Below are 20365 nucleotides of genomic sequence, written 5' to 3'. Positions count from 1 at the left end.
ATCTGATTCTATTGTTTTGAAATCAACATATGTAATATTGAAGTGTTTCATTCGAGGACGTAGATTTGCATTGGGTGGTAGGGACATAACATTACCCACTTTCCAGGATGCTCAAATTGACCACACCAGCTTTTAAGCAACCTTATTTGCATTATATAATGAGATCAGTTATATAATAATAATTAGAGGTGTGCGAAATTTCCGATTCTTAGATTATTCGCCATTCGGCCGTGGAAGAATCGAGAACGATTCACAAACATCCAAATTCCGATTACTGAAATATGTCAAGTAAAGCGGAAGTAAAACACTCTCAGCGTGCCGCGCAGTCTTCAGGACACAATGAGGAATGGAGCGAGAGTAGCTAAACATCATGCTTGTCATTACCCGGCCCCTTTGGGTAATGCCAATGCTCAACTCACGGCTCTAGCTCAACTCATGCCGCAAGATAAAAAAAACAACAACATACCTGACTGCTGCCGACAGCTGCTACAAAATACGTCCACATAATGTTACGGTAGATATCATATTTATATAAGACTAGATGCAAAATAGCAGCACCTGTACAGAAAGCTAGATGCGGGCGTTGGTAAACGGCCGCCATCTTAAAGCAGTACACTTCCCTGCAAGGCTGTTGTAGCGAACCTTCCAAGCGAACCTAATTAACTTTTTATCTAAAATACTCCTGAATCGGTAAAATATTGACTTGAATGTCGAAAGTAGACAAATGGAAAATTATGGAATAAGGGGAGCAATTTTAACAACTTTAATGGTTGATTCACAACATTAAATTAATTAAATGTAGTTTACAACTGCTGATACAGCATGGGGATTTGAGTATATTATTTATTGTTTTTAACTGTTAACTTGTTAACTATTTAAGCCTGTGAGGCTTTATTTTTTATTATTATCATTTGTTGTTGTTGTTGTTTTTTTTTAACAGTTTTTGTAACTAATGTACAAAACATTAAAAGCAGCTAATAGCGGGGCGGGGGTTCATCAATAATCGATTTATAATCGAATCGTAGCCTCTGAATCGTAATCGTAATCGAATCGTTAGGTGACCAAAGATTCCCACCTCTAATAATAATATCTATATAATAATAATATACCTATTAAGTGAATAATTTTCATTATGTTCAGACGTACATTTATCCCTTTTCACTTGCTGAATGCGCCGGTCCATTTTTTCCCCCGCTCAAACGCACGTTTGATTGGCTGATGACTAACCCCCCACCACCGCCACACGGACACACACGCACACCGCCCCGACAGATTCATGTCCACAAAATGCCGCCTCCTCCGCCCACTTCGAAGAGGAGGGATAGCCCCTGCAGCAGCAGCAGCCACTGTAAGTAATGTACAAAGACGTCAATGTTGTGGAGGTGGGGGAAACACCACTAATTTTGCTATTGAAAAGTCCGAGCTGCGTCAGAGTAAGCATAACATTAAAATGTGTGAAATTGCTAACCTGCAAAACTACTGTGGTCAGGCCAGTCTCCAAAAGGAACAACGAAGACAAGCTTGCCATCCCTGATTCGGGATCATTGTTTGCATTATGTGCATTACGGTAATGCAACGTGGTGGCTTCAGAGTGCAAGTCCCTTTATTAAAATAAAAAAACGGGGAGCTATCCAAGAATGGGTCCACTTATGGGGTATACTGACATGAACATGAACTGACATGAAAAAAAATCTTCAAAATGATTCTTTAGTAGTTTTTGAAAACAAAGGTTTAAATCCAGCGTTGTATCACGTGAACCAATACGCGTGAAAGGTAGTATAAGTAAATACAGATTTATTTTGTATTGATCATTTAGGCTATCAATTAATTAGGTTCATATTCGTATGAAATGTAGCCCTGACCCCCGTTCAATAATCTGTTTGGTCTTATCAAATATTATGAACTAACATTAAAAATAAAATGTTGTATTATAAAGTAGTATACTCTATTGTGCTATTGTATAAATTTAAAACTGTTTGTGTGAACTTGACATCAAGACTGCGATGATGTTGGAAGACCTAGTTAAAAGTTTATTATATTCTCCCTTTTTAAACCTCACACAATCAACCCTTTGCAATAGACCAATAGGTATGACATCATTTTATTGTGACCACTGGTAAATGTCAGGATGTGACTCAAGCACTATATGAGGAAGTTATCACCTGCTTCTTTCTTCAACGAGCGTAAAAATGTGAACATTGAAAGAAAGGCCCCGTGACTCATGTTTGAAATGGAAGAGGCTTTTCCTGTGTTGCAAATATGAACCTTGGGTTATTCATCAATCAGTGTTCTTTATGATAACATATTGAAACTATAATTGGTTCTTCCTTTTTTCAGGCATTTTTCTTCTGACCAAAGCTACAAATTGTGGAACATACGTATATTCCTTTCAGCTAAGAACTTTTTCTTTAGTGTACATATTTTCATGCTATTTCAAATCTTGCTTATTTAGGAGTCATTTCACTAAAGATTGTATTGTGTTCCCGATTTTGATTGTTCACTTTGATCGATATAAGTTTATTTATTTTTAGGATACAAAACTTATGTTGTGTCCTTCTGCATCCATGAGATGTTCATTTAAGTTCCATCTATAAATTTTAAAATTTTACATGTTGTGACTCCTTATTTGATGCTGCACTACATTTTAATGCAATTTGCATGCAAACATGATAATTTTTTTTGATTGTAATTCTGTGAAACATGATTAGTGTGATACCTGAGCTCTGGCCCAAGGACAGAGTGTCGACGCAGCATCGAGCGGGCCATAGCATTGGTCAGGTTGGATGTACATTCGCCGTTGATTGCCAAGATTGCATCACCCACACTGAGTCTGCCATCTTGACTGACAGAACCCTCAGGGGCCACACTGCGCACCAGTATGCCTGAGCCGTCCTTGATAGCACTCACGGACATCCCTGCCAACGTGCATGCGCAGACATACACACGAAAACACACACACCCACACATAGGTGAGCATAGGGTTGGCTAAGGCAGCTTTCAACACATGCCAAACAGTCAGACAGTTGTCCAAACAGACACCTGACAGTGGCATAATCAGCATAATCAAGACAGACACAAGGCAGATTAACACACAAACATGGCCACACATGCTTGACATTCACACAGCATCACCCTTGCTTTCTGTATCAAGAACACCCACGCACACACCAACAGGGGTCATAGGTCAGAGGTGACCAGAGGGGTAACACATGCTGGTTTGCACAAACACTTGACTGCGGATTTACCAGTTTGTGTACTAGGCTGATTACGGAAGTGGGTAAATCACATGCACAAACACACACACGCACGCAGAAACATACACTTTACTGTCTAATGAAGGTCACATCCACCACACTATGGTCGTACATAATTTGAAGCTGGTCAAAGAAATGACTGCTTATTTTGATCAAATAAATATTTTATTATTTAACATTCAAATTACAATACAATCATAGTGCATGGGATTACAATGAACAGCTAGTGAAGCTGATGAGACAAAACAGAAGACACATTTGAAAGACATGGCGAGTAGATGACCAAATGATGATTATTTCATAATCTCAATGAGTTGAAACACTGACATAGATTGTACAGTATTACTGTACTTCCAGAAATGATACTTCTGTTAAAATCTAACTGTTCGCGAGTCAATTAATCAAAAGTTATTACAATCAGGTTCACATGTTTACACAACGTAGGCCAACTATGACTAATCATTTCATTTTATAACCTTTATTTTCAATGAGCAAGATCATGTTGATTGAAATCCATCAAAATATCACCTTGAACTATTCGCTCAAAGCCAACATACAATATATCATTCAAAAAGATTGTATTGGATACCTCATCTCCAACAATTGACAAACAGACAATGCAAAGTAAGTTTTACTGTAAATAGCTACTAATTGCAGCATACTGTATATCACAGAAAAAAAGTATTGTTTCAGCATAAGAACCACCATACTCAAACCTTACAAAATTGAGGTAATATAACCTCTTCTAAAATCATACAGTAAATGCATTTTAGCCATACAGACAGAAAATATGCATACAGTGTAACGCTTGAAAGTTGAAGGTCCTGCTGGCCATTAATTTCTGAGGACACATGCCTCTTAAAAATCCGCCATGCATCACAATAAGGCAATATTTTTTATTTTTTTTACTTTGGACACCATATGTTTCTGAGATGGTGCCAACTAATCATAAAACAATTTTCAAAGGTAATAAGGAAGAAAATGTGAAGAAGACCGTAGTATTGCATATGGAAAGAAATGCTCTGGAACAATAAGCCAATAATAACGAGAAGAAAAAAAAAAAAAAAACTGTCAATTTTGTGTTTACTGAGACGAGAGACTCATCTCTTGAAGACAAGCAATAACAACTTGTACTATTAATAGTACTGCAATGGAGTATATTGATTCTAGGATTAGGGTTGGGTACAGAAACCTGGTAACGGTTCTGAAGCAAATGGTGATAACCGCACTGAATAAAAACAAACATTTCGGTGCCTGAGTTGATTTATGTATTTTTTTACCCTGCAATCCTGTTCCATTTAAAAAAAAAAAAAAATTGACTTTTATGTTATGTAATTAGATGCTTCATTTTAGTTGCACAGTGATCCCTCGCTACTTCGCGCTTCAAACTCCGCGCCCTCAGTCCATTGCAAATTTTTTTCAATTAATAAAATAAACAAATACAGTATTTGATAGAGATGTCCCAATCACGTTCAGCCTCTCACTCAAACTCCTGCTTCTTTTCTTGGTCAGCAGTGCAGCTGGCTTGTTTGCTTGTTAAAGTTAATGATGATTGACAGGCATTGAAGATTTGATCTTGCCAGAGAGGCTTTGGAGCGCTACCTTCAAAGGCGCCGAAAACGTCAATCATCGTTTAGCTCGTTAAACACTAGCGGTAGTGTGCCGTGGAAACTCATTGTGTGTGTAAGGGCTGTTCTCAGAAGCTTGGGTTATTTTGAGTGGACTCACTCAATGAAGCATTTAATAAACACACGCATTTTGCGACGTTATTCTTGCTTAAAAATAATTCGATGGGACAATAACATGTTTAAAACTTATAAATATTACATTTGAAGTGCTTAAAAACCATTTATTAAAATATATATATACCTGAAATGTTTTTTAATTATACCTTGGGGGGGAAAAAAGAACAAAAAGCATGTCTTATATGTATCTTTTTCCAATGCTAAATCTGAATAAATACATTGAACACACATAGAAAAAAATATATATAAGTAAGCTCTGCCTCTAATTCGGATTTTAGATTATCATGGGGGTGTGGGGGGTCCATATTTACCGCAGAAAATGAGGGATCACTGTATTAATAATGACTAATAATAAGATTTAACACTAAGTTGTATTGTATTTGGCACTGTAAATTAAAGGGTAGTATTTCTTGTCTACGTTTGCGTAATAAAGTGGTACCTCTAAATATGAAGTTAATTCGTTCCAGGACCTTGTTTGTAAGTCGAAACGGTCGTATGTCGAGCAGGTTTTTCCAATAAGAATACATTATATTTCCATTAATTCGTTCCACAGCCGAAAAAAACATACACTAAATCCTTAATAAATACTCCTGTTAATATTGCAAATAGCAATTACAAAGAGCAAAACAAATAAATTATGAATTTATATCAGAATAATAATAATATAATGATAGTAATAATGACACCTGTAATAATGTAACGGATCGGGTTCTAATGTGGCAGACTTTTTTTTGCTGTACCTGAACGCACCACGGGGCTGACATGACACTGAGCAAGAGAGCGCGGTTCTATTTTACTTCCGGTTTTGATGCTGGCGTTAGTGTTGCACAAGTACATGGAATGAATGATTAGAAACCTGACGAAGCTGGCAATTTCTTTGGCGATGTTACCACAATAAGAATTGTCACCTTAACTCATAAAAACTGGCGAACGGAGGGGGACCGCTGGCAGAGATCGACATTCTACGTCGACCCAGTTCATGGATGCACACACCATGCTTATATTATATTTTGCTTTCATTTACATCTTCATTTCAATGGTAAGCGTCACCTTTTCTTTTTTCTCCACCTGCACTAACCTTTTTGGATCCAGTGTTGAGTTCTCTCACAGAAAATCAGCCGAGCGTCAGTCTTCCGGCAAGACAAAGAAACTGCGGCGCTGTCAAAAATCATCGTATTTCGAGCATGACGTCGGATGTAGAAACTAATGGCGAGTCAAATTTTACGTCGGATGTCGAAAAGATCGTGTGTCGAAGTGATCGTATGTCGAAGTACCACTGTATTTTGTACATTTTGTAAATAATACTGGAAATGTGACCATCATCAACAAAGTCCAAACTATAGCCAACCCTACCTTGGACTATGACTTTTGGATTTGTTTTTTACATGTATCACTATAAATATGGTGAGCTGTCTCCCTGTACCCAAATAACCAAAATATTGCAATGTACTGTATTTACTTTGGCAGTCCAGACAGTCTTCTCCCGAGTATATTAAGGGATATTAAAACCTCAACATTTCACCATTCCTCTTCAGCGTGGTCATCATCACCACTGCCTATTATCGCCATTATAGCCATGCCTGCAATGTACACACACCAAGATACCATCACCATTAGCAAGACGGAGGACATACCAAGGCTACGGTTGCCCCGGACAACTGTGATTGTTTTCTCAAAGCTGGTGCGTGGGGGAAGAGGAGGGGCGGGTTCCATGTTGTTGTCTTCCATGATGCCAAAACGCAGATGTGGCTGGATTTCCTGAGAGAAAATATACATAAAGATAACCTTCAGATACCAAAATCAAAAGGAACTCTTTGTACTAAAAATGAAAAAAAAAGCCAGATTTTCCGCAACCTTGAAACGGAGTGACTGGAAATTTTTGTGAAAATATCATCATTGAGAGGGAAAATGTGCCATCAATGTATTTGACTTGACGATGATTAGAAACAGAACGATTTTACAATGTAGTAATTCACTGACTGGACTTTGTGAAATTTCCTGTAATTTTCCTGTCACTTTTTCGAAAAATGACATTCGTTCAGTCATTTTCTGAACTGGATATACTTAAAATAAATGTGAGCGAAAACGTGTTTAATATATCAGCCCACGTGATGGGGGGCAGGTCTTTTGAAATAAAACATGATTTCAGAACAACTTTTTAGAGTCCAAACATGGGGAAAATGCAAATATACAATTGGCTATCTGCCCTCAGTTTTCATGAAAAATATACAGTGGGGCAAATAAGTATTTAGTCAACCACTAATTGTGCAAGTTCTATTAGAGAGGCCTGTAATTGTCAACATGGGTAAACCTCGACCATGAGAGACAGAATGTGGAAAAAAAAAAACTGAAAATCACATTGTTTGATTTTTAAAGACTTAATTTGCAAATCATGGTGGAAAATAAGTATTTGATCAACACCAAAAGTTCATCTCAATACTTTGTTATGTACCCTTTGTTGGCAATAACGGAGGCCAAACGTTTTCTGTAACTCTTCACAAGCTTTTCACACACTGTTGCTGGTATTTTGGCCCATTCCTCCATCCAGATCTCTTCTAGAGCAGTGATGTTTTGGGGCTGTCGTTGGGCAACACGGACTTTCAACTCCCTCCACAGATTTTCTATGGGGTTGAGATCTGGAGACTGGCTAGGCCACTCCAGGACCTTGAAATGCTTCTTCCGAAGCCACTCCTTTGTTGCCCTGGCTGTGTGTTTGGGATCATTGTCATGCTGAAAGACCCTGCCACGTCTCATCTTCAATGCCCTTGCTAATGGAAGGAGATTTTCACTCAAAATCTCTTGATACATGGCCCCATTCATTCTTTCCTTTACACAGATCAGTCGTCCTGGTCCCTTTGCAGAAAAACAGCCCCAAAGCATGCTTCACAGTGGGTATGGTGTTCTTCAGATGCAATTCAGTATTCATTCATTCATTCATTCATTCATTTTCCATGCCGCTTTTCCTCACGAGGGTCGCGGAGGTGCTGGAGCCTATCCCAGCCAACTACGGGCAGTAGGCAGGGGACACCCTGAACTGGTTGCCAGCCAATCGCAGGGCACAAGGAGACATACAACCATTCACACACACACTCATACCTACGGACAATTTAGAGTGTTCAATCAGCCTACCATGCATGTTTTTGGGATGTGGGAGGAAACCGGAGTTCCCGGAGGAAACCCACGCAGGCACGGGGAGAACATGCAAACTCCACACAGGAAGGCCGAAGCCCGGGATTGAACCCTTGATCTCAGAACTGTGAGGCAGATGTGCTAACCACTAAGCCACCGTGCCGCCCAATTCAGTATTCTTTCTCCTCCAAACATGAGAACCTGTGTTTCTACCAAAAAGTTCTATTTTGGTTTCATCTGACCATTGCACATTCTCCCAGTCCTCTTCTGGAACATCCAAATGCTCTCTAGCGAATCGCAGATGGGCCTGGACGTGTACTGGCTTCAGCAGGGGGACATGTCTGGCAGCGCAGGATTTGAGTCCCTGGTGGCACATTGCGTTACTGATAGTAGCCTTTGTTACTGTGGTCCCAGCTCTCTGTAGGTCATTCAGGTCATTCACTAGGCCCCCCCGTGTGGTTCTGGGATTTTTGCTCACTGTTCTTGTTATGATTTTGACGACACAAGGTGAGATCTAGCATGGAGCCCCAGAGCGAGGCAGATTATCAGTGGTCTTGTATGTCTTCCATTTTCTTATAATTGCTCCCACAGTTGATTTCTTTACACCAAGTGTTTTACCTATTGCAGATTCAGTCTTCCTAGCCTGGTGCAGGTCTACAATTTTGTCTCTGGTGTCCTTTGACAGCTCTTTGGTCTTGGCCAAAGTGGAGTTTGGAGTGTGATTGACTGAGGTAGTGGACAGGTGTCTTTTATACCGATAGTGAGTTAAAACAGGTGCCATTAATACAGGTAACGAGTGGAGCCTCTTTAGACCTCGTTAGACCTCGTTAGACCATTTTGACAGCCAGAAATCTTGCTTGTTTGTGGGTGACCAAATACTTATTTTCCACTCTAATTTGGAAATACATTCTTTAGAAATCAAACAATGTGATTTTCTGTTTTTTTTTTCCACATTCTGTCTCTTATGGTTGAGGTTTACCCATGTTGACAATTACAGGCCTCTCTAATCTTTTCAAGTGGGAGAACTTGCAGAATTGGTGGTTGACTAAATACTTATTTGCCCCACTGTAACTTCAAAGTAGGGCTAAAAACGATTAATTCAAGTAGCGATAAAATCAAAATGATTTTCAAATTGCAGAGCTCTAATTTGACTCATCAATCAAGCAACGCATTCTGTACATTTCCACGGTGGGTGTGCTTCATGTACATTGAGTTTTCTTTCTCATGAGGCCTTGAGGAGAATATTTAACATGTTTGGTAACTATCACCTTGTGAGAAAAAAAAAAGGTCAATCAAAACACATCGTCCAGTAAATTCGTTCAATCTCCCAAGATGTTTTGCCTCATGAGGCTCACAGGGGCGCGGGAGCCTATCCCAGCTAGATTGAAATGCCCTACGGCAAGCCGTGGCGCAATGTCTGTAGAAGCTGTCTTGTCAACTGATAGTGAAATCTATGGAGGAGCAATCCATATTATCGCATTTCATAAACGAGAAAATTTAAGCCGGATTCATACTGCAGATCTTTATGCACGAATCCGATTTTTTCGTGTTTTTCCGACTTGAGTGAGGCATTAACGTGACAGGTTGCATAGAAGTAGACCATTTCAAATCCGATCTGGGTCACTTTCATATGTGGTTTAAATCTGATCTGCGCCACATTTTTCCAGAATGTGGCGGCGGTCTGAACTGTCAAGGGTGCTAAATCGGAATTCGTGCAGCAATTATGTCAGCAAAGAGCAAGAGCAGCACACAAGTCGGCAGCGATGTAGCTATTCAATAATATTAGCGCCTAGCTTGAACTAAGCTATTACTATGCAGGAGGCTTATTTGACCACAGTCATGAAAAAATTAAATGATAAAAAGGATAAGCCTGATAATGTGCTGTTACTCTGTGCGCCAAATGAGCAATATTTCAGTACTGCTGTCATGGCCGAGTCGGAGTAAACTGACGCACACACACAAGGCTTATGTGTGTGCGTCATGCACGCAAAGTGCGTAGTTATCTGTTTTAATCCTTCTGCGCATGCAGGTCAGTTTGCTCAGCGCGTGTCAGACTGCGAATTAGTGTGCCTGCGTAATACTTGAATGGGCTCAATGGGCAAAGGCAGTCTGAATGGTCATGTCAAAAAAACAAAATATGACAAAATTTCGGAATTGTGAATTAAGACCTTTAGTATGACCCTACACTTAGCCATGTTGTTTGCATGATCGATATCTGACTTACACTTGATACTTGTGTTTATGCCACATTTGCAGCACAGGTCTCTCTAGCCAACTTTACATTTTAATCTACACACTCATACCAAGCTGAAACCACGTCGACCTTCCACTGAGCAAACCAGTATCATCTTCTGCTAGGTTAAGAACTAGTAGTGCCAACAAGTCTGCTGTTCCTAAAGCGGCATGAGGAGTAGGGGTGTGCCATCTTAGGCACCCCACGATTCGATTCGATTACGATTCAGGGTGCTACGATTCGATTATAGAACGATGATCACGGTATTGACGATGATCACAGTTATCGCGATTATCACGATTAACGTTGCAAACAAACAAACAAACAAATTTATGTCCATTATTTATTTAAAATGTCCTAATGATTCAAAAGGAATGATGGAAACATGCCCATACTACAAAAAGCTGCCCTCAAGCTGCTTTTTTATTTATTTATTTATTTTCAAGAATGTGCAAAAACATTAAACATTTTAAAGGGAGTACTTATTTCTCTCAACAATACAATAACATTTACACAGGTGGAATGAATCGCATATTTTCTGGAAACATAATGTCTTTAGAAATAAGACTCCTTTTAACCAATATACTTTGTTTTCACAGATTTTTGTATTATTTCGCATGTTTGTAGCGTTTCTGCTGTACTTAATCATGGTTTTACAACTTCTGCATATGAAATACACGTTAGCGAATTAGTGAATTAGCTTAGCGCTCGACACTATTAACATCTCAAAAACAACAATAAAGGCTAAACAGTACAAGAGGGTTTGTGTACTCACCTCTTATAGATGCAACACAATCAGGACATTTTTCGATTTAAATGTCTTAAAACTACTGCTGGACATCTAAAAGACAAGGAGCAATGAACTCTCTCTCTTCCCCTCTTGCTCTAAAAAATAACTTGCACACATAAGCGCGACCACTAGGTTGCGCTTCGGTGCCTGCCTGTCTCATACACAAATTTATTTTCCAGGCTTTTAAAAAGGAGTAAATCTCTCTCTCTCAGTAACCGGCAGCATCCATCGTAACGTGCGTGCGCTCATTAACGGTACCCGGGCGGCAAAAGTGTCTTGAATTTCATTCTGTTACGAGCGGCTGCCATAAAGTTATGAGGGAAAAAAATCATCGTTTTTGAACCTTTATGAATCGTAATCGAATCGTCACGTGTCGAATCGTGATGCATGTAAAAATCGATTTTTTTGGAATTCCTCTAATGAGGAGGAGTGCTTAGTGGTGTGGAAGAGTCTATGAGGTTCACGCTAATAAACGGCACTTCCCGCCAAAGTGCATGCTTCCACGTGTGCAGGCAATCTGGACAGAGCATTAAAATAGGGCTCTGTTTGTCAAATTATTCCATTTTTTTTAAAGTTCACAACTTTAATTGAAGCCTAGACTTCAATAAACATATTCAAACAAGCATATTACGGTACTAGCTGCTCCATTTATCTTTATCTTCGTATAAGCCTAATCTATTGGATAAAGTAAATTGAGTAGCTATAGGATAACCGATATTGTTTTTTGCAATACAGTATTGTAGCACAGCAATACAGTAATTTTGTTCACAAAAACAATCGCATCACAAATCACAATTGCAAATTGTTGACCTATTTCCAAAGTTGCATAAACTATCTTAATAGCAGTACAAATTTGTTTTTAAATTAGGAATATAACGTATCACTTCTATTTTCAAATGACGATTAATGTTTCAATGATAATTACTATAATAAAATTAAATTATGTTACATGGCTAGTGATTACATTTTAATCTATGATTATTAAAACCAAAATCTTTAACTGGATTTTGAGCAGCTTTGTGGAGACAATTAATTTGACCTTGGCAGTTCCAGTGTATTTCAATGGGTGCCATATGAAAGGTTAAACAATGACTGTTAATCCTTTTTTGAGAATTATATACAGTTGACAGCTTGCGCAGGATATCTCAGGATTCTATCATGACCATGAACAAATAACTTGTTTGCGCCAGTAGTGCCTTCTCAGCAAATATGAAGGTCTCAAGAGAAACAATAGCACAAAATAGAGCTGTTCCTGTAGACAAATATGTTAGATATTTAAAGATTTAAACTCCAGCAGTGTCCTCAGAAGCCCAGGAAGCACAGCATGACAAAAATAATTTTAAAAAGTAATAACTTTGCAGGGTGAAGGCTCCGGGAATGCTTCTAGGAGGCAGCACACCAACAAAGGTAGACTACTTTGGTCCCAGTGGATTGAGAGAAAGGTTCAGTGAGGAGAAGTTCTTTGAACCTTCACAGGCAGCACAAGTTCAGATGCTACCTTTGCAACATCTTTCAAGAGAAACCTCAGCGTGTGCAACTAGCTACGTGCGAGACAAGGGCAGATCATGTTCTTGTGCTACACCGGATGCCATCAGCGTCCACGAGGCATACACTTACAGCAACAGACAATCGCAGGCAATTAGGAAAAGTCCAGCACAAAAGGCTCCTACAAGAGAGAAACAAGTCTGACAAGGAGCACTTTCTTCACACATGAGCAGTGATACCGATACACCCTGCTGTAAGCTTCCCATACACAACTCTCGACATAACAGACACGGAGTTCTACTTTTAGACATGTAATGAGTACTTCTTTTATGTGATAATGCTGGGTCTGGAATCTGGAAACATGATACAGTGAAATGCCTGAACATCATAGTTAGCTGTAGCTTATAATATAACAAGATCCCGAAAGGGTTAAGGATGTAAATCACCAATTACATGAAAATAATATGATATGACAGTGATTCTTTGGGCAACATTATTGCTCTAGAATAATGTGTCAGTACCAGTGTTGTTAATCTTAGTTTAAAAAAGTAATTAATTACAGTTACAAATTACTTCTCCCAAAAAGTAATTGCGTTAGTAACTAGGGTTGTTCCGGTCATGTTTTTCTGCTCCCAATCCGATCGTTTTGGTTTGAGTATCTGCCGATCCCGATATTTCCCGATCCAATTGCTTTTTTTTTTTTTTGCTCCCGATTAAATTCCAATCATTCCCGATAATTTTTCCCAATCATATACATTTTGGCAATGCATTAAGAAAAAAATGAATAAAACTATTTACATATATATATACATTCAACATACAGTACATAAGTACTGTATTTGTTTATTATGACAATAAATCCTCAAGATGGCATTTACATTATTAACATTCTTTCTGTGAGAGGGATCCACAGATAGAAAGACTTGTAATTCTTAAAGGACAAATGTGACTTTGTATATTGTGACTAAATATTGCCATCTAGTGGACTTTTATGAGCTTTCAGTAAATGATAATTCTGCCATCTAACTTCTGCCCAAATGCATGATGGGAAGTGCAACCATGACTGTGCGTAATTGTACCAATTGATATATCTTCTCAGCGTTGGGACATAAAATAGGGTGTTAAGAAAAAGATCAACTACTACCTTTCTTCCCCACATTGCTTCCCGCGATATTATTCGTGGGATCGTTGAGAGAGGGATTGTAAGACTTTAGCCAATTAAAAAAAGGCTTCAGAGACTGTCAAAATTCTTTCGACACATTATACATTGCCTTTTAGTTCTATGAATACGTAATATGTTGCCATTATAGATTGTGCGGGACATTGCGTGAGTGGGTAGTAGTGACGGGATCTGTCGTTCACTTGAGTAAACGAATCTATTCCGGATCGTTCAGTAAAAAGATTCGTTCAAACGAATCGTTCAACGAATCGTTCGCCCCCCTCATCTCCCTCCCCGCCCAAATGAATCGTTCGGTTAGTGAACGGGAAGTGACGTTGCCGAACGAATCACCAAAGACCGCTTCGCAGTATAACTGAACGGGAAGTGACATTCTTGGTCCCTCCCTCTCTCTTGCTGACAGGCTCCTCATTGACCGCTCGTCGTAGTTTCAGTAATGAGTGACAGGCAATATCATTCTGCTTTCACAGACAGCCTCGTCTCCCTCCCGCTGCTGCAAAAGCGAGGGAGAACTTCTGCGTCGTCTGTCCTACTTCTATGGGCTCAAAGTCATGGCTCGTGCTTGCATTTCGATTGAGGACACGGTTAAACATTTTCCTTTTGTGGGGGGAGCGAGGGGTTGGGGTCGGGGGCGCATGGACTTTCTTTAGCATGTTCTTGATCACATTTACAATGCTTGCTGTCACGAAAATAAAAATAAATCGAAAGTTTAATTTCAAAATATGGAACGACCAACACATCATATTTACCTCTCGCTCTGTTGTATTTTTGTTTTTATGCTCATCACTATTATTTTTAGTTACTATTGTTAAAACTATAAGTGTAAATAGCTAGTTGTCGAATGTGCTGCTCTGAAATAAAGACAATACTACATTTTGATATTTGACAGTTTAATTGCAAATCAGTATTAAGATGATCGTATTGAATTTTTGCACTGGTATTAATAAATAAAATAATCCGGTCAACTCCCCTGTCGTCCCCGCATCTCAGATCGTCAAATGCTGACGAGAAATGATTGCTTGCTCTTTACGATGTCGCCTTTCTACCCTCATTAGTCTGTTTAGAAAAATGTAGACATATTGCGACATCTCCCGTGTCTGCGTGCGTTGTTTTGGGGCGCTTGAGTAGCGCATGATGGACGGATTGAAATAATTTGTCAAACCAACCCACACGCTCTGACACGAAAAAAAAAAAAAAAACACTCGGAAAAAATTGACATGTATATACAGTTTCATTGCAAATCAGTATTATGGTGATCGTATTGAATTTTTGCACTGGTATTAATAAATAAAATAATCCGGTCAGCTCCCCTGTCGTCCCCGCATCTCAGATCGTCAAATGCTGACAAGAAATAATTGTTTGCTCTTTACGATATCGCCTTTCTACTCTCATTAGTCTGTTAAGAAAAATGTAGACATATTGCGACATCTCCCGTGTCCATGTGCGTTGTTTTGGGGCGCTTGAGTAGCACATGATGGACGGATTGACATAATTTGTCAAACCAACCAACACCTGACCCGAAAAAAAAAAAAAAACACTTGGAAAAAATGGACATGTATACCTGTATACCGTTTCATTGCAAATCAGTATTATGGTGATCATACTAAATATTTTTTTCTGTGCACATATGAGGTAAATATCGCTGCCATGAAGCCTCCTTATAGTGACAGTTCTTTGCCACCTTCATTGCCGTCACGCGACCGCAGCTCAGCTTTTGCTTGCCTCGTAGCTACCCGTGTTTTAAATTACTGTAAATTTGATAGTATGTGGTAATAGGTAGTCGCGAGTCTGTTGAGAAAAGTAGTACACTAAACCATGCTCGCTAAATTTGTGTGGTGTTTTTGTCTTTTTGAGCTGCATTTGATAGGCTCCACGTTAACAAATATGTGACAAAGTCCTTTCCTTTCATTTTTTTGATTCGTTCACCGCATATTCATTACTGGAAAGTCAAGTTAGCAGCAAGCTAGGTCAGGAACCGGAGGACCGAGTCACTGAACGGGAAGTGACAAAACTCAGTCTTGCCCCCCTGCCTGCACGCTGGCTGCTCATTGGCCACACGTGGAAGTGAGTGACATACGCCCTGATTCTGTTTCCGGTCCCTCCCCTGCCCGCGATGAGGCTGGCGTCTGATTGGTCGTGTGCGATGTCAGAAGACGCTGCCACTTGCTCAACGCCCTCCCACGCAGTGAACAAGCACCAACTTCATAGAACGAATCAGTGCAGATGGTGATTAGTTCGGTCTCGTTCACCCAAACAATTCGTTCAAAAAGAACGAATCGTTCGCGACCGATACAACACTAGTGGGTAGTACCGCGCATGCGTTAGTTACGTTAAATATTTTAATGTTATTACTGCCATTGACGCGATAAATTTGACAGCCCCACTTTAAGCCAAAACTAAAGACTCTGGATGAGTGTAAGACATTTTGTCTGCAACGTTAAATACAATTAGAAAACGATTTAATTATATATAAAAAGAAATTATACATATATATATATATATATATATATATATATATATATATATATATATATATATATATTTATTTATATATATTTATATATATGTATATTAAAAAAGGCATGTCCAATATTTTTTTGCCGATTCCGATACTTTGAAAATGACGTGATCGGACATCTCTATTAGTAACTCAGTTACCTGAATGTAAAAGTAATTAGTTACTTGACAAAGTAACTGGTGATAATTTTCATGTTTTTTTTTTTTTCCCTTAAAAAAAAAAAAACAAAAAAAACCTGGTCACACAATTTTGAAGTTTAAAGGGTTTTTGGGACAATTGGCCCTAGCCCAATTCTTTACCCTAAACTTAACTAGACACAGGGGTATTGCGGATATTGCGATAACTAGATAATAACCTTTGCTATGTGTGGAAGTGATTTAATGTTGTGAATCAATCGTTAAAGTTGTTAAAATTGCTCCCGTTATTGCATTAGTTCCCTTCCGTCTATTTTCGACATGTGTAGGTTTTAAAACTGTTTCATCATTTAAAGACAGATTTAAGTGAAGTTTTGCCGATTTAGAAGCATTTTAGATAAAAAGTGACTAAGGTTCTCTACAATAGAGCCTTCATGAGAAGTCTACTGCTTTAAGATGGCGGCTGTTTACTAACGCATCTAGGTCTTTATTATATATGTTGCTAATGCTGCTGTGTCTGTAATTTGCATTTAGTTCTGTGTATATGTGATACCTACCGAAGCATCATGTGGGCGTAGTTTGTAGGCTATCGGCTACAGTCAGGTATTATTGGAGCCACCTAGCATAGTAGCATCGCGTTTGCAACGGCGTCACCCTCCCTTGCCTCCTCCCCACTCCTGCTCTGCTCTCTCGTCTCCGTGAGTCCATCTTTTTCCAGACTTTCTCGCTGCAGTCAACCAACATCGTAACGCACGCCTTTCCCTCCTCTACAGTCAGGTATTATTGGAGCCACCTAGCATAGTAGCATCGCGTTTGCAACGGCGTCACCCTCCCTTGCCTCCTCCCCACTCCTGCTCTGCTCTCTCGTCTCCGTGAGTCCATCTTTTTCCAGACTTTCTCGCTGCAGTCAACCAACATCGTAACGCACGCCTTTCCCTCCTCAGTCACGGTAACGGCGTTGCCAAGATGAGAGAAGTAATTAATTAGATTACGCAATACTGAAGAAAATAACGCTGTTAGTAACGCCGTTATATTCTAACGCCGTTATATTCTAACGCCGTTATTAACAACACTGATCAGTACACGCTGTATAACAATTTCTGCTGTTTATTGTTATGGTTTGATGTTTACACTATTGCCAAACTTGACATTTGTTTTAAATATTTTAGTAATATTCAGCTTCGTGTGAAACACTGCTCCCCATGATCAAGTGAAGGTTTTACAACATCGCTAACTACAAAATGCAATACTATTGTAAGTATATTCTTCCCAGACAGTGCTTATCCCATTAAAGTGTGCCCTATCATGTGCAATATTATTGTTTGCTGCTGTTGTCAACTCAACGCCTAGAGGCCAATTGTGGTCCAACACATAATATTTTCATTACCAATACTCCTTTTAAAGTAAATGCAATTATTTTGAACAAAAAGTATTTATGTATTTGTTTCCGATTTCAAAGCCAAGTTGCTTTCAATTTCTTGCGTATACTGTATGTACAAATAATAATATGAGTCGTTCAAATATCTACGTATAGACAAGTTTCTGAGGTGCTTCTGCTTTACTTCCGCATTTCTGCTCGCTACTTCCATTTTACTCTTTCTCCGTCCATAACAACAGTGGAGCTGGAGTAACATTACTCATCAAAAACCCTCCAAAAAGACAATTTGTGGAAATGTCGCATCCATCATGACATGGGAGGACAACATGAAGAAATGGCTAAGAGTCACCACAAGCAAAATATTTTATAGTTTTAACTGCAGTGGATGGAAATGCAATCAGGGACCTCAAAATCTCTTAAGCATCCAGTTGAATGTGTCCTAATACATGAATATGGGAATTTTGTGTTCATGGAGGCAGATGTGGAACCAAGACAGTGCCACCACAAAGCAATAACAGTTACAATTATGTTCAGTTTGACTACAATTCTGTGTGTTGCGTCACAACAGAGAGATCATTAGCTTTGCGTTAGCTTCAACAATAAAGAACTGGAAAACAAACACTATCAACCTCAAGTTATACATGGGCTTTTTACCTTAAATGCATGAATTCAAGTGTTACACGATTTAAAAATTTTTTTTTTTTTACAGGTGGTAAATGCTGTTCGACAAGGGAAGACAACTTGATGTGCCTCACAATATCACGTTTACGGACATATGTCAAGACTACTTGCTTTACCCCTTGATGATGGAAGGCTTGATTTACGCTCCACCTTTGTTAATATCTTTCCAATAATGTTATACAGTGGGGCAAATATGTATTTAGTCAACACTAACTGTGCTCCAAGTTCTCCAACTTGAAAATATTAGAGAGGCCTGTAATTGTCAACATGGGTAAACCTCAACCATGAGAGACAGAATGTGGAAAAAAAAAAACAGAAAATCACATTGTTTGATTTATTTGCAAATCATGGTGGAAAAGAAGTATTTGGTCGATACCAAAAGTTCATCTCAATACTTTGTTATGTACCCTTTGTTGGCAATAACGGAGGCCAAACGTTTTCTGTAACTCTTCACAAGCATTTCACACACTGTTGCTGGTATTTTGGCCCATTCCTCCATGCAGATCTCCTATAGAGCAGTGATGTTTTGGGGCTGTCGTTGGGCAACACGGACTTTCAACTCCCTCCACAGATTTTCTATGGGGTTCAGATCTGGAGACTAGCTAGGCCACTCCAGGACCTCGAAATGCTTCTTACGAAGCCACTCCTTTATTGCCCTGGCGTTGTGTTTGGGATTATTGTCATGCTGAAAGACCCAGCCACGTCTCATCTTCAATGCCCTTGCTGATGGAAGGAGATTTTCACTCAAAATCTCTCGATACATGGCCCCATTCATTCTATGCTTTACACAGATCAGTCATCCTGGTCCCTTTGCAGGAAAACGGCCCCAAAGCATGATGCACCAAGCGATGAGTTACAGAAAACGTTTGGCCTCCGTTATTGCCAACAATGGGTACATAACAAAGTATTGAGACGAACTTTTGGCATTGACCAAATACTTATTTTCCACCATGATTTGCAAATAAATTCTTCGAAAATCAAACTGATTTTTTTTACCCACATTCTGTCTCTCATGGTTGAGGTTTACCCATGTTGACAATTACAGGCCTCTTTAATCTTTTCAAGTAGGGGAACTTGCATATTTGGCGGTTGACTAAATACTTATTTGCCCCACTGTATCGTATCATGTTTTTTTTTTTTTTTTTTTAGTTGTTTTTTTGTTTGTTTGTTTTACATTTTACATTTGTAGATATATTGTACATTGTATATTGTAGTGACAATAAAGATTAGTCTTCTATTGTATTTTACTGAACACATGACTAATTCATTGGCCTCTTCTAAGAAATAGGACACATTTTCATTGGAATGCTGTAGCGGGGATCCTTTAAAAATCTAAATGCTAAGAGAGATTAAAAGATAGCAAGTTTTGAATATTGACTTTTATAAGTCTCATACTGTGTTGAATCAATGTAATTAATGGCATTTATGTAATCAGTGCCAAAGCATGAGATAAAATATCCATCCATTCATTTTCTGTACTGCTTAGCCCCACTAAAGTTATGTAATCATAACATTTAATAAAGGTAAACTTACCGAGTTGTGGATGTTGTTATCCACCACGTTGCAAGCGTTGGCCTCAGCTGCATCAGCTAGCAGGCTGACCTGAGTGTGGCTATCGCTGTCATCGCAGGAACCCCGTGTGCTCCTCTCCAAGATGGGCGTCAAGCCACCGCAGAGTTCCAACTGACAAAACACAATTACCAATAAGAAATATAGTAGCTTGTTATAAGAATATACATGTACTGCTGTGTTAGAAAAATCGCCACAATTATAGCATATGAGCCAAGTAAACTAGAGAGAAGGTGGCAGTAAATTAGATACCCGTCACTCCTCCTCCTCTT

At 39.0% G+C, this 20365-nt stretch overlaps 1 protein-coding gene across 1 annotated transcript in view; it reads right to left on the bottom strand.

The window, feature by feature from the left end:
* si:dkey-92j12.5 (multiple PDZ domain protein) overlaps positions 1 to 20365 on the bottom strand; it is a 118168-nt gene that overhangs the window by 61041 nt on the left and 36762 nt on the right. The window contains exons 17-19 of the mRNA XM_057843319.1: positions 20058 to 20207; positions 6634 to 6757; positions 2717 to 2915 (exon numbers count right to left, since the gene is read on the bottom strand). Of these exons, the coding sequence (XP_057699302.1) occupies positions 2717 to 2915; positions 6634 to 6757; positions 20058 to 20207 (473 nt within the window). The remainder of the gene's footprint in view (positions 1 to 2716; positions 2916 to 6633; positions 6758 to 20057; positions 20208 to 20365) is intronic.

The sequence above is a fragment of the Corythoichthys intestinalis genome, chromosome 8, assembly GCF_030265065.1.
Source record: "Corythoichthys intestinalis isolate RoL2023-P3 chromosome 8, ASM3026506v1, whole genome shotgun sequence".
In the NCBI taxonomy this organism is placed as follows: Eukaryota; Metazoa; Chordata; class Actinopteri; order Syngnathiformes; family Syngnathidae; genus Corythoichthys; species Corythoichthys intestinalis.
The sequence above is the reverse complement of the archived record's forward strand: the minus strand, read 5'-3'. Positions and strand labels throughout refer to the sequence as shown.